Source organism: Tamandua tetradactyla, chromosome 15 (genome assembly GCF_023851605.1).
Source record: "Tamandua tetradactyla isolate mTamTet1 chromosome 15, mTamTet1.pri, whole genome shotgun sequence".
Classification (NCBI taxonomy): domain Eukaryota; kingdom Metazoa; phylum Chordata; class Mammalia; order Pilosa; family Myrmecophagidae; genus Tamandua; species Tamandua tetradactyla.
The window spans coordinates 74742050-74756632 of record NC_135341.1 but is presented as its reverse complement, the minus strand read 5'-3'; the positions used below and the strand labels follow the sequence as shown (position 1 = coordinate 74756632).

Here is a 14583-nt window from a genome sequence, read left to right as displayed (position 1 = left end):
GTCAGCCCCTATTCAGTTTCCTTATCTCAAACTTAGAGGTGTTTGACTTGGGTGCCTTCCAATTTCTCTTCTAGCTTTAAAAGTTCTGTTATTCTATGAATTCCAATTTCCTAAAAAGAAAGAGAACTAAAAGGCCTCATGAAGGAAGAATTCACACTTAAAAAAATAGAAAAGTGAAACTTCTCCAACATATCAATAAGTATTTCAAAAAATTATTTTACCTCCTCCTCAGTTTTATGCATGTATACATGTGTTTACAACCTGGATCTGATGCTGCGTTCACCTATTTTCTTTAATAAATGGCTTTCATGGGGAACTACTTCAAGAGTGTTTTCTTATTAAAAACAGAAGGGAAAGGTCAAATTAATCTTAGATACTAATCTTAAATGAATAAGTAATATGAAGCTATGCCACAACTTAGTGCTGCATTTGTGAGAATACAGTTGCAAGTTATGTTTAAGAAATGTGTTTTTTGAACCGTGTCGTAATTGTTTCAGGAGATGAAATTGGTTCCAGACTTCAAAGATCATTGATGGAACATGGAGAATTTTAAGAACAAAGAAAAGAGACCGGATGAAACGTGCCTTTACAAGTATTTCAGAAAATATTTGAAAATAAGTATTTGGACTCTCAATTGATTTTTGTCTGCTGTGGTTCTCATTGAAGAGACAGATAGAATTGTTATAATTGCTTCTCTTAGAAAGAGAAGGACTTGGTTTGATCTTTGATCCCCATTACCATTTCATAGATGAAGACATGACATGCGATACACTACTCACAGAAACCCAATTTTGGCACTAGTACAACTGCATATACCACAAGGCAGAAGAAAGAACAGGGCTGCCTTATGTATTATGGAATCTAGTTGTACTTTTTTAGAGAAATGTGGCCAAACATGATTCCACATTAGATGGTGTTTGAAGATTTCAAAGCGCAAACTCAGCTAAGGAAAAAATGTCAAACAAAATAAAAGGCCCCACCACTTACAGGCTGAGAAAAAAAAAGGCAAGACACCTTCCCAAATGTCTCAAAGAATTTTTATAACATGCTGCAGAGGTGACATAGCAAGCCCATTCTCTCCCCTAACTCTGATTCTATCTTCCACAACTGCTTGAAATATAAAATGGTTTGCTTCTGCTAGGCAAGAGGGAAGGAAGAAGGACTTGAGAACGGAGATTCTCTAAGTCCCTAAAGAGATTAGGAAGAAATTAAGTCACGAATTATTGCAAGGGAGAGGAAAGCTCATGAAAACAGGAGCGTTTTCCTCTTCCTCTTCTTTACTATGTTTCGTTTTCTTTAGCTTCTTCTATTTGATTAGTCCAATTCTTATATTTTATTTCCTCTTTTTCAGTTCAATGACACCTTTCCCTGAGATGTTTAAAACCCATCAATCCCTCTGTGAAGTGTTCCCTTTTCTCCCTCCTTTGTTCTCTGAAGAGCATTAAACCTGCCTCCCTCTTGTGCCTATGAATATGATTAGACTTGCCTCTTTCCTTTCTGGCCTGCTCTGGTCATCTTCCTCCCGGGAAGCACAACAAAGCCTCCCCTCAGGTTGTTCCTCGTTTTCTTCGGTTCCCATTGAATGCTTTTTTTCCTACAGAGATGATAAGGAAGTCCATTCACTATGGCTTTTCCAGGTCTTCGTTCTTCTAGGGGGTGATGTGATGCTTTCAGGAGCCCCGATGTTTGCCCATTATATATCACAGTGTGGTTCTGGCCAGCACACTAGCATCACCTGGGCACCTGTTAGAAATGTAGCATCCCCGGCCCCACCCCAGGCCTGCAGAACCAGAACATGTCTTCTAACAAAACTCCCAGATGGTACAGGTGCATACTGAAGTTTCAGATGCACAGCTATAGACTGAAAGAATGAGGAGGAGGGCCGATGACTGAGGACCTGAAAGGTCAAAGAAAGTTTCCCTTAGGAGGAGAGAAGGCAGGATGCTTACAACTTAATACTTAGGGTGGAGGGGGCAGGAAGGGCAGATGCAACTGCACAAAGGAAGGCAAGAAAGCTTGGGCTAGGACTATGAGCAACCCTGTCCCTTGAACCAGCTAGAAGAGGGTATCGTCTTCAAGCAGAACAGATTAAAGAGTCAAGTATCTGCCAGGAGCATTTACTGCCGCCATTAATATGTAAACTAAGGAAATATGCTTGTGGAGAGCCCAGGGCCAAAGGTGGTGGTTCCAAATCTTAGTAGAGGAAAGAATGAGTGGCTCTCCAGCCAAGACAGCATCGGACACTTCCCCCTCTGCTCCCTTTGTTCCTTTCTGATGGAAACGAGATGAAATGGGGAAACACTAAAAATACCCTCTGTTAGTTATGATCTGAGAATTCATAATATCTTTGTGAAATCCTCTCTTTCTTCCTCTGAGTTGAACCACGATCAGAACTTTTTTGTCTGGTTCCCATATACTATGGGATAATGTAGCAGGCAGGCCTCCCCCTCTTTCTGGTTTAGCTGTGCTCTCTGTGGAAAATCCCCAAACCCCCTCTACTTGCAGGCAAGCGAGATAAGGCACATTCCTGGGATAGAAACCCCTTCCCCTAGCCTTCAGGAACTGGTGAAGATGCACACAGGCAAGAGAAGACACTCCTGGGGTGGGGGCCCCTCAACAGTTCAGCTATGGGCCATTCTCAACTTAAATCAGTCAATTGTTTTCCTTGTCTTTAACATATCAAACAGTCTATAAAAGCTAAGTTTGCCTTTTGTTCGGGGCTCAGACTTTCAGAGGCTACTCGGTTGATCCCTACGGCCACAGAAAATAAAACCTGCTTCCCGAAACTACAGATCCTTAGTCAGCCTGTTCTAACTTCATGAAATGTTCCTGGAGGCCTGTGGCCTCGTTCCTGGTTTTTGCGCTACAATAAGATATGGCCAGCAAAATCTCCTGAAAGTTTGCCTGCTATATGGCCTCAGTCTTAAGTCACTTCAGCATCCCCAAAAGACCCTGATTTATAGGTGGGACAGGATCTCACACAGCATAGTTATAACACTCTTATAATAATTATACAAGAAATTTTAAAAACACAAAAAATGATTATCATGAAGAGTCAAAAAAGAAAACCAAAAAGTTAAGTAAATTATAAGACACTAATATTTAAGATTGTACTTGAAACTACATTTTTATTTGCCATATGGTACCTTCAAAAATAAAGACTGACAGTTAGTTTTCATAAAACAAAATATTACCATATCTGCACTTCCCAATTTCCAAACTTATGGGATAGGGGGAATCCCTAATGAAACAAGCCCCTTAAAAATTCATCCCTCACCTCCCCTTAAGATTAAGGGGGCTTAACTTTTTCAGGGGGGAGGAGGGTTGAAGCAGGATAGAATACAGGAACTGCAGGTTCCTGGTTTCCTATCCAGCTCTGAAGGAGTTAATGAACAACTGCAAGCCCCTAATTTCCTATCTAGCTCCAAAGGAAGTAATTCAAACTGGAAACTCCCTAAATTTCGCCTAAGTCCCCCATATTACCTAAAACCATAAAGCTTGTACAATCCTGGGCCTGAAACCGGACTCTTAGTTAACAACAGAAAGCTTGGGGTTATAAGGATTGCTAAACATCTGCGCAAAAGCAAGTTTTGAATATGTGACAGGACTCCACAACACTAATAGTTATCTTGAAACAGTGCAAAACATGGAAGCACTTGGTTAATACAAACCGTTCAAAGGTAACTATGGAAACCTACCACCAGCAAGACCTCCTTATAAACCCCACTCCACTCGGAGTGTGTCTCTCCCTTGAACACGTCTGCATTAATTTCTTTAACATGCACTCTCTCTCTCTCTCTCTCTCTTAAATAAACTCCACTCCTTATTCCTACTGGCCCTCTCTTGTCTCTGAATTCTTTCTTAGATGAGAGAGGAAAACCTGGAATGGGGCTCCGCTGACTCAGGTGTCTGCAGGGCTCCAGTTACACTAAGAATCAAGGGATCCTGAGTGTTTCAGGGAAGAAAAAAGTGCCAGTTTCAATCAGCTGATTGAACAAGTGGTTTATACATACTAACAAACACAGAGTTTTTGTAGTCAGGCCAGACTCTTCAGGATCTGTGGGGATTTTCTGTTCTCTGTCCTGTGGGGAAGAAAACAGACTGACCAAGGGAAGAAGACCCACTTCATAACTTAATTTCAGGGTTTAGAAAGTGTCTGGGGAGCATTGGAGGGATTTTAGTTTACCAGCTGCTACAACAAATAACATACAATGGGTTGGTTTAAACAATGGGAATTTATTGGATCATGGTTTTGAGACTAGGAAAAGTCCAAAATCAAGGCATCAGCAAGGCAGGGCTTGCTCCCCAAAGACTGTGACATTCTGGGGTTGGCTCCAACGATCTTTGGTCCCTGGCTTTTCTGTCACACGGCAATGCACACGGCTGCATCTTCTCCTTTCTCTTCTGAGTTCCATTGATTTCCAGCTTCTGGCTGCTCCCTCTGGTTGGATTACTGTGTTTGAATTTAATTCTGTTTATAGAGCACTACAGTAATCCAGATTAAAACCCAACCTGATTCGCTGAGCCACACCCTAACTGAAGTGACATCTTCAAGACAGCCTATTTACAATGGGTCCACACCTACCAGGACGCCAACAAAGACCAGCATATCCAAATTGGGGTACACAATTCATCCATTATAGTCAATCTTTTGGACTCCCAAAAGATATGTTTTTCCCACATGTAAATTACACATTCCATCACAACATCCCAAAAGATTTAAGCCACTTTTAACAATGCTAAGTACAAATATCATTTAAATCAGTTTTGGCTGTGGTCCATCCTGGGACAAAATTCCTCTGTCTGATAGACCTCTGAAACCTAGAAAACAAGTTGTCTGTTTCCTATATACAATGGTGGGACAAGCGTGGGATAAACATTTCCACTCCAAAAGGGAGAAATGGAAGGAAAATAGGGGTTACAGGTTCCAAACAAGTCCAAAATCCAATGAGGCAAACCATTAGTTCTCAAGATCTGAGAGTGTCCCGTGGCTTGTTTCTTTGTCCTCTAGGCCTCATGGAGTGGCAGCCCCATGCTTTCCAAGTGCTTGTGCAGCAGCTATGTTCTCCCCACCTTCTCCGAGCATCAGAACGGTAGCCAGGCTCTCCATGAATGCTAGGGCAAAGGCCCCACTATCTCTCAGTATTGGGTGGCAGCACTGTCCCTGAACAAAAGGGCAAAAGGCCTGTCCCCTCCAAGTGCTGGAGCAGATGGCCTGTACCCATGCAAGAGCAGGGGAAGACATGCCCTTTCCATTATATAAGGATATCTATTTGATTCTGACCTTTGCTTCCATGATTCTACCCTTGAATTCATTCTCTCCTCCATTTATCCCATCTCTATTTCTTTCAATCCAGGCTGACAGTAGTTCTGCTCATACAAATTTTACAAAAGCCTTGTTGGTTTATGTGATGTTTCAAAGGATCCAAAAGAATCTCCCACAAATCCTTCCTAGATGACTGCATTTCTAATCCTGACTTTCATACCAATAGCTAGCTAGATCCATGTTCATTCATATCCTCTTTAGCAAAGGCCTGCTCAGTTAAATTCTCAGATGAAGCCCTATTCTCTGGGGACTAACTTCCCAGAAGCTCAGGAAAGTCCCTGATAAGCGCCACTTCCGGTCCTAGTCTCAGGGCACACTATCTGGATAAGCTGAGACTTTTTCAAATCATAACTTGCTGGTTTCTTTGTGCTTCAGAGTTCAGTTCTCAGTTTATCTCTTCTTACATTTTACTATAAAGTGCAAGGAAAAATTAGACTATGCCTTCTAAACTAAGCTTAGCAATCTCCTCAGTTAAATATCCAAGTCCATTGCTTTCAAATTCTGCCTTCCATCTGACATTAGAACACAATTTCTCCAAAGTTCCTGCCACTCTATAAAAAGGATCACCTTTCTTCTAATTTCCAATAACACATTTATCATTTCCTTCAAAGGCCTCATGAGAAGTACTTTTTTTTGGCATGGGCATGCACTGGGAATCGAACCTAGGTGTCCAGCATGGCAGGCAAGAACTCTACCTGCTGACAGAGTACTTTTCTACCAACAGTGTCTTCAAAACAAGCTAGGCTTTTCCTACCAAAGTGCCTCATAACTCGTCCAACCTCTACCCATTATCCAATTCTAATGTTTCCACATTTTTAGGTATTTGTCGTTGCAAAGAAAACAACCCGCTTCTGGTACTAAAGTCCATTTTAGTTTCCAGCCTGCTAAAACAAATAGAGTACGATGGGTTGCCTTAAACAATGGGAACTTATTGGATCATGGTTTTAAGGCCAAGAAAAGTCTAAAATAGAGGCGTCTCTGTCAAGGTGATACTTCCGCCCCAAAGTTGTGGCATTCTGGGGTGGCTCTGACAATCCTTGGTCACAGGGCAGTGCACATGGCTGCATCTTTTCATTTCTTCTCTGGGCTCCACTGACTTCCAGCGTCTGCATGCTTCTCACGGTTTCTCTCTAACTTTCACTCTGCATGTAAAGGACACCAGTAAACTGAACTGAAGCCCAACCTGATTTAGTTGGATCATACCTTAATGGAAGAGACCATCCCTGTCAGATCTTTACTGGGAGGTGAAGACCCAGTGGAACTCTGGTTTATTTATTTATCTAACTTTATTTTTGAGGGCCTGGCTAGAGCATTGGGAAGTGATTCACATGGAGAAGAACTGGAGCTGACTGCAGATGTGAAGGGCCTATTTACAACAGACCCATACCATCAGATAGTAGACTAAGACTAAGAACACGTCCAAGCTGGAATACACAATTTAGCTCATCACAGGAGGGGACTTGGATCCTTCTACCCTGTGGCAGCATCAAGACCCTTCTCAGAATAGGGACCCAGCTACTACTGACCTCCATGCCCTTTCAGCCAGCAACTTCTCTAATCATCAAAGTTCTGTGGGCAGGACAGATCCCATCTCCCAAGCATCTGGGCCCTGGAACATATCTCATAGCTGGCTTCACTTGACAGGTTGGAGGTGGTGGTGGTGATGGGGGTAGGTGGGTGGAAGAAGGGGGGGGGTGGGTTTGAGCATGTACAGCCAGCATCCCCACATTGTCTAGTAAAGGGTCAACCAAGCAGAGAGAGACTCTGAAGGTGAGAAACTATACCACCCATCTGGTCCAATTTTGGATTTTCAAAACTCTAAAGCACCCATAGCCCATAAATAATTGAGAAAGGCAGATTACTGGCAGCTCTTCCATTCCTGGAGGGTGGCAGGAAACAAGTGCTCCTAAGCTCCACCTGGCTGAGAGTGAGCTCTGCTAGGGGTTCCTGCACACCCCATGGTTTAGAGCCTGCTTGATTACTGAGCTACCTAAGAATTAGCATCCCCAGGCTCCAGGAGATAATCCCCACAACCTCAGGGGGCATGGCTCTTCCTGCTAAAGGAAAGAATCGTGCTCAGACCAGGGACCTCCAGTAAAAGAACAAACAGATTTTGAGACAGTAAAAGTTTTCCATAAAAGTGACACCATTGAAAGTTAGTTTTACCAGAACTATGAGGTTGGTGTTTGATGCCTGCTATCTGAATGTTATCTGAATGCCTGGGATAAAGATTACCTTGGATATCAGAGTCCACCTCAAGGTATATGGAGGTATTTTTAACCATTAGAGAAAATGGTATTTGCTATTCAGGGATTTGGGATGCAGAGGACATGAATTTGGGGTCCATTTCATGTGAATCTGTACTCCTTTATCAATGGTAGTTCTTCAATTTTGAATGGGGTTATTAACACAATGCACAAATGTAAGTTGAAGGGCAGAAAAGGAAAAGGAAAAGAATTTTTAAAAATCAGGCAGCCAGAAAGAGGACAATCGACTCGACAACAATAGCACAGATGGAATTCAAAATTGGATTTATGCACATTCGTTTTGTAAAGTAATAATTTTAATCCATCAATCATTCATTCAGTGCCAATTAGGTTATCTTATACACAGTAGGGACTATTTATTAGATGAATCAATTGATCCATCCCTAGGTACAGGGGCTTTGAATTAGGATTATCACATTGGCTTACATTCTAGAATGAACCTCAGTATATTTTACCCAGAATTGAGCAAAGTTGGTCTAGATGCTTCCCCGCCCCACCTCCCACTTTATCCCTATTCCTACCCATCTAGTCCCAAAAATCTGAAGAGTGTGAAACAAGAAAAGTTTTATGTAAAACTTTCCATAAATAAAGAGGTGCTTACCTGGAGGATATCAACACTTGGCTGCTGAAAGTTCCGAGATCGCAATTCTTGCATTCGTTTGTGATTTTCCTCATATTTTTCTTCTACAAGCTCTCTGCAAATTCAAAGTGAACACAAAAGTAATTCCAATTTTCTAGAACCATATCGATATTACACTGTCAAGTATGATTCTTGTTTTAGTAGGTGGACCGGAATGTTGGAAGACATGTCCTCAGGTCCTCCTTGATTCTCTTTTAAAGCACACACAAGAATATTCTAGTTCCTCATTCAAACTTAGAACTCCTAAAATACAACAGGAGAAGCCAGTACTAATCCTGTGACAGGGGTGTGTTTCTCCCGTGCCCGCCACTAGTAATGCAAAAATTGTTTTCTGGATAAACAAAGCCATTAATAAGGATAACAGAACCACATGGCAAAGAATTTATGGAAAAGAATATGGAGTTACTGTGGACAGAGGTTTTGCTACATACACATTTCTTTGTTTCCTCCACTACAAGAGAGTGGAGTTCAACAGACCTTTTATTAAACTGGATGAAAGATTTAAGTTCTCACAGTAATTTGTGCACTAATTTATACTTTTGAAAAGCCAGTGGACATCCTTGTAGGCAGTTTTTTCTCTATAAATTACTAGATTATGACACAGGATCCCTCTCAAATCCTAGAAATAATAATTAAAACCAATTGATTCCAAAGCAATTCATTCATAAAGTAAAGACCAAACTTTATTTTAAAACAAGGGTCTTTTTCTTTGAATGTCAGGTAAAGCCAGTGTCTTTTAATAAGGAAAATATTAGTGTCATGTGGAAGATTGATGACTTTTGTGTGTAAAAAGAGTTTTAATCAGAACAATAAATTATTATGTGCATTTGAATTATTAAATTGCCCTTTTAAACTGTTTCCAACAAAGAGTTAATTTTCCTTTTACCCTCCAACCAATTACATGAATCATGGTACCCCAAAAATATTAACAACTTGGAAATGTCAGAAACAGAATTGGGAATGGAACAAAATGGAGACTGTGAGTGGATGCAATGACACAAGGAACTGAGACATCTTTTGTGAGTAAAATCCCACTCAGTGGTGTGCTGAAATGACTAAAAATGGCTCACAAGAGTGGATTGTGTGTCTCTCTTTCCAACTGCATATTCAGTGATATCACCTTGGTAGCTTGAAATTGGCCATGGGGGGAGAATTCACAGCTGAGAAATCACCATATAGATCCACTCCCCCGCCGCCACCCCAGAGCTGGTTAAATATTTATCAGCACACCACTGTCCAGGATACATTTTGATAGAAAACTCTGTCCCTTATTCATTAAAGAAAACGTGTGTTAGGGAAAATGGTCACATATTCTCACTTGGTTCATTGTGACATTCATTATATGTGCAAGGATGATTCCAAGTCATTTGTTGGCTATAGCAATGGGTCACAAAATGAACAGATTTGAGTTTCAGGTCTTTTCTGCCTCTCTAGTTCTTGATTGGGGCTTCTAAGCCACCATAAGTTGGCAGAGGAAGAAAGAAGAAAAATGAGGAAACTTGATGAACTACCAATTGAAAAACCAGACTTTGAGAAATTTAGAGTCTTAGGGTTTTTGGAATTACATGTTTTTATATAAAAGCTCTACTTACTGGTAATATCTCCCATAAGCAGCATTACCCTGAGTGTGGATTTTTTTGACATGGATATATATATATATATATATATATATATATACTCTATTTTATAAAACCAAATGTGCCTCCTTAAGACAAAGTCATTGATCTTGAAAATAACTATATGAAATCAATATTTCATAACATGAAATATCCTCCAACCAACTGGATTCTACCACACAAATTGTAAACAGTGGGAAAAAAACTGCAGAACAAAATGATAGCTAGAATCAAGCTAGTATTTTTAAAATAAGAAATCTACTACTTTCACGTCTCTCGTTTAAAGTAAAATCAAAAAAGAAATTCTATGGCGGGCCACAGAGGCTCAGTGGCAGAGTTCCCGCCAGAGACCCGGGTTTGATTCCCAGTGCCTGCCCATGCCAAAAAAAAAAAAAAGGAATTCTAGTCTTCACAGAACAGAGCTTCGTTTCCAATCTCTTTCTGAAAACCAATAATTTCTTGCCAATATATTCTCCTCCCTATAGGTCCTTCCTAGCTGAGGGATGAGGGTGGAATAGTGAAACCCCCTTTGCCGGGGTATGGGGACAGACGGTGTCAGCAACAATGAGGTTCCACTGGAGACCAATTCCATTTTCATCACAAATACCTTTCTGATAATCAGCCTTTCCCTCATACAAGACCGAGTGCCTGATCATTACAGTGCCTGGCAGCCAAACCATACAGTTCAATAATGCTCTGTTGATGGAATGAGTAAATGAGCAAACATAAAACCATGTTCGCTTTGAATTTTTGCATTGTCTTGTGCTTTTCCGGAGTGAATTCCTTTAGAATCCTGGAAAGTAGCCTAGGGGGTGGGGGGCCCAAAGGGAAGGCAGCTTACTTCAGCTTCTTTGCCTTCTCATCAGCTGCCTGGAGCTTCCTCAGCCGCATCCTTTCTCTTGGCGTCATTTTCTGCACTTCAGACAGTGCCCGCAGAGTCTGGAGGTGGATCTTTTTTTGCCTATAAGTAATAAAGATTCCCCACACGCAACCCAGCCCAAGCATACTCAGAAAAATTAAACAAATATTTTACAGATTTTATAGTCTATCATTACACTAGCAAGAGAGGATAAACATCTCAAGACAGGCCAGGCAAAAAACTAATAAACTCTGGATAGGTAATGAGCCAACTAGGACTGTAGTTAATAAGTAATATTTCTCAAATCAGATTTTTGTTTAAAAACAAATTATGTACTTTCCAAATTTCTGCTCATTTCATGGTCTATGACTGGTTTTCATAATGTAAGACAAATTAGCACTTGGCTTTTGAGGGTAAATAGATGGGTAGAGTAACACTCTTTGGGGTAGACAGGCATGGAAAGTCACTGAATCTTTCTGAACCTCAGTTTTCCCATCTGCTAAGAATGGGCTATCATGAGTATCACCCGAGCTAATGATACACAGTGTCTGGCATATAAAAGCTACTTAAAATGGCAGTGTTATAATAGCTAAATTGTAATGAGTATGTCTTAAATTCTTAGCTTAGTATAGTATTTTTTTATGGAAGCACAGTGTAGTAATTAATAACATAGGATAATAATACTCTCTGGTTTCAAAATTCTAGCTACCAGGCTACAAAGCAGATGCCCTTCAGCAAGGGTAGTTTACCAATCTATGATTATAAAAAATAAAAAATAGCACCTACTGCATAGGATTGCTGTGAGTTCAAATTAGTTCATTCATGTAATGTTGTCTATAATAGAGCCAGGCATTCGGCCATTACCCAAGAAGATGTTAGGCAATATTATTATTTAAGTAACTCTTTCTTCAGTTAAAGAAATGTGCTTAAGTTAATCGTGCATTGAAAGGCCCACAACTAATTCTCAATAAATTTTGCTTCTGTTCCAGAGTTGGTTAGGGCCCAACAGTGCAGAACACATTTCACAATCAACTTCTTTCTTAAGAAACACGATGAAGAAATTGGAATGTCCATGATAGGTGGTTATCAGCCTTCTGGAATACTATTCAGACCAGCACCTCCAAAGGACATGCAATTTTCAGGAATATGCATCCCTTATTTTCCAAGACCAAATATATCTCCTTAAGACAAAATCATTGATCTTGAAAATAACTACATGAAATCAATATTTCATATTATGAAATAACCCCAAACAACTGGATTCTAGCACACTATTCATTGTAAACAGTGAAAAAAAAATGCAATGCAAAATGATAGCTAGAATTAATCCAATATTTTTAAAATAAGAAACTGATTACTTTTACATCTCTGGTTTAAAACAGAATAAAGTAATAAAATAAAATAAGGAATCCTAGCCTCTTTTGAGAGAATAGAACCTATAGAAAACTAGGTTATTAGGAGCACACCTCAAAATGTACTCCTTGTGATATAGTGTATCTTAGTGGGAGATGATACATTAAACAAAGACATATCTTTGATGTTTCAGGTCCTGCCCAACTGAGTTCAGGAAAAGCCTGATCTGAACTTTCTAGTTCTGTTTCTAATATATGGGCTTTCTAACATCTGTTGCACATTAATTCCAGGTTCCCTACAAAGGTCAGGAACTGACACCTCCAGGGTCTTCTACCTGGGAGGCTGTGGCTCCATCAGGGCTCTCCAGGTACACCTGCTAGTTATCAAAATTTGAGGACCAGCTTTAGAGTCAGCTTGGCCTCCAGGGAGTTCTTACACCCCAGAATTTTCCTGTCACCTCAACTATGTCTTCCACCAAGATTTGGGGCCATCAAAAGTAACAAGTGATCCAGGCTGCCAGAAGAGGGATTGCATAGGAAGTTTTCACAAAACTGTGCTTGGAATTATGTTGTATAGTATATCACAGCAAAGAAAAAAATCTGACTCCTGGAGGTGAGGGTTAATTGCTTCCAACAAAGTAATCCAATGTGTAAAGGGGGTGGCGGTGATATCAAGGTATGGAGAGAATAGAACTGCTGAAATCTGTCTCTTTAAACACTTGAATAAAGGAGATGGGAAGGTACAAAAATTATTCCATTTTATTGATTCATGTAATCAGTCATTCTCTTTCAGAAGCGTGAATAAACAGAGGTAATTTCTAGGATTTAAAAATATATATATTATCGTAAGTAAAATGATTATGAAGAGAATAAGATTAGTGCCTCAGTGCTTACACAGCACCGTAACCAAAATATAGGCATGGCACTGAATGAACAATTTGATCCCTCCATGATTGCCTGGGTGACAGTCACTGATCCAATTATAAGGGAAATCAATAAGCATTCTTGCAACAAATAAGATGAAGGAAAACAGGCATGTGCATAATTAGCTTAAAAAGAGCAGGAATATTTTATGTGCAAGCAAGATGGACAACCTACATAGTCAAATGGCAACAGTCACATAATCTTTCTAAATGAGATCCCAACCAGGCTTTGCTCCGAAGTGAATGAATGGAGGCCCTGCATTCACGGAGATCCTGACACCACTTTTTGATCTGAGCTTCTGAAGACCATAGCTGTGGCATCCATTTCTAACATTTTGTCCGGTGAAATGGTTTTCATGACATACATTCAGAATCATCCTCTAAAGAACTTTCCAACATGCTGGACTTAATAAGCTATCAAAAATCTCCCAGGAGACACAAACCTGACTGGTTTCTTCCATTTAAATGTAAAGATGGAAAACAAATACAGTGTAGTTAAGAAACCATTAAACTGGGTGTTAGAGGAGCATGTTTTGCTATTTGGCCCTGAAGTTCAGCCTATTGAGGGCTCCTGCTCTCACCCTCCTGCCTTGCACAGCTTGGGGAGGGGCTGTCATTCTCATCGGGTCTCTATAAGATTAGAGTTCCCTCAGCAAAATCATAGGTTTGGGCTGTATAAGTGGTGTCCCTTGGATTTGGGCAATGCACAACCTTCACACCATATACATGGCTATTCTGAAATAGCATAACCATCATGTTATATTGTTCTACATGGGTTCTTGCAAGCTACAGCACAGAAACTTTGAATAAGGTAGGTGAGAAATGTTAATGATTATGATTCTTTCTGAAATACATTCTCTAATTCTGATGTGAGAGGATGTATAGCCCAAGAAAGTGAAGTTTGGCTTATTTTTGATTGTCCCAGGACTCCACAATGTTCTCTTTTGAATAGACACTCTACCAATTCACATTAAACAAACAACATGTAAAGGCCATTTAGGCTTAATGTGGAAGGCTCATTAGCATAAATATCCCTAAATGTTTGCGATATTAATTTCTCTATGTTCTTATAAGGCAACTGCAGAGCTACCCTGCAGATCTGTAAGCTGTGTGTTGGTTTTAGCTTTTATAACTTCAATTTGCCACCACCTGGGGGCAAAGGGCTCTGGAACACCGAATTACTGAAGCACCTTAATTTCTTGGCAAGGCTTAAGTGAATTCTCAATACTTCATGCAGTCAGCTTAGCCCTAATAGATTTTTAAAGACCAATGCATTTAACATTTACACTCGATGGGCTTTTTAAAAACAAAGCAGTTACTTACATGGCATTAATTATATGTGCGGCCTCCTCCTGACAATTCAAATTCTTGTTTTCCAGACTCATTTCTGAATATCTACATATCAGGTGCTGAAAAAAGAAATACCATTGGACAAATTTTAAGAACACCTCTTCAGGGATGAAAAGGCTTAAAACTACCAGGTGCCTTTTCTGATTTATGGTATTATTGACCATTGCAGTGGTATTATTGACCACTTTAAAAACAGGCCCCTACCCTGCCCCTCATGTAAAGGGTTGTGTAAAATTACATGGCAGCTTAT

At 40.1% G+C, this 14583-nt stretch overlaps 1 protein-coding gene across 1 annotated transcript in view; it reads right to left on the bottom strand.

Annotated features, from left to right (window-relative positions):
• Window positions 1-14583, bottom strand: part of NEK11 (NIMA related kinase 11) — a 346803-nt gene that overhangs the window by 186782 nt on the left and 145438 nt on the right. The window contains exons 9-12 of the mRNA XM_077130110.1: window positions 14307-14392; window positions 10691-10810; window positions 8195-8288; window positions 1487-1594 (exon numbers count right to left, since the gene is read on the bottom strand). Coding sequence (XP_076986225.1) covers window positions 1487-1594; window positions 8195-8288; window positions 10691-10810; window positions 14307-14392 — 408 coding nt within the window. The remainder of the gene's footprint in view (window positions 1-1486; window positions 1595-8194; window positions 8289-10690; window positions 10811-14306; window positions 14393-14583) is intronic.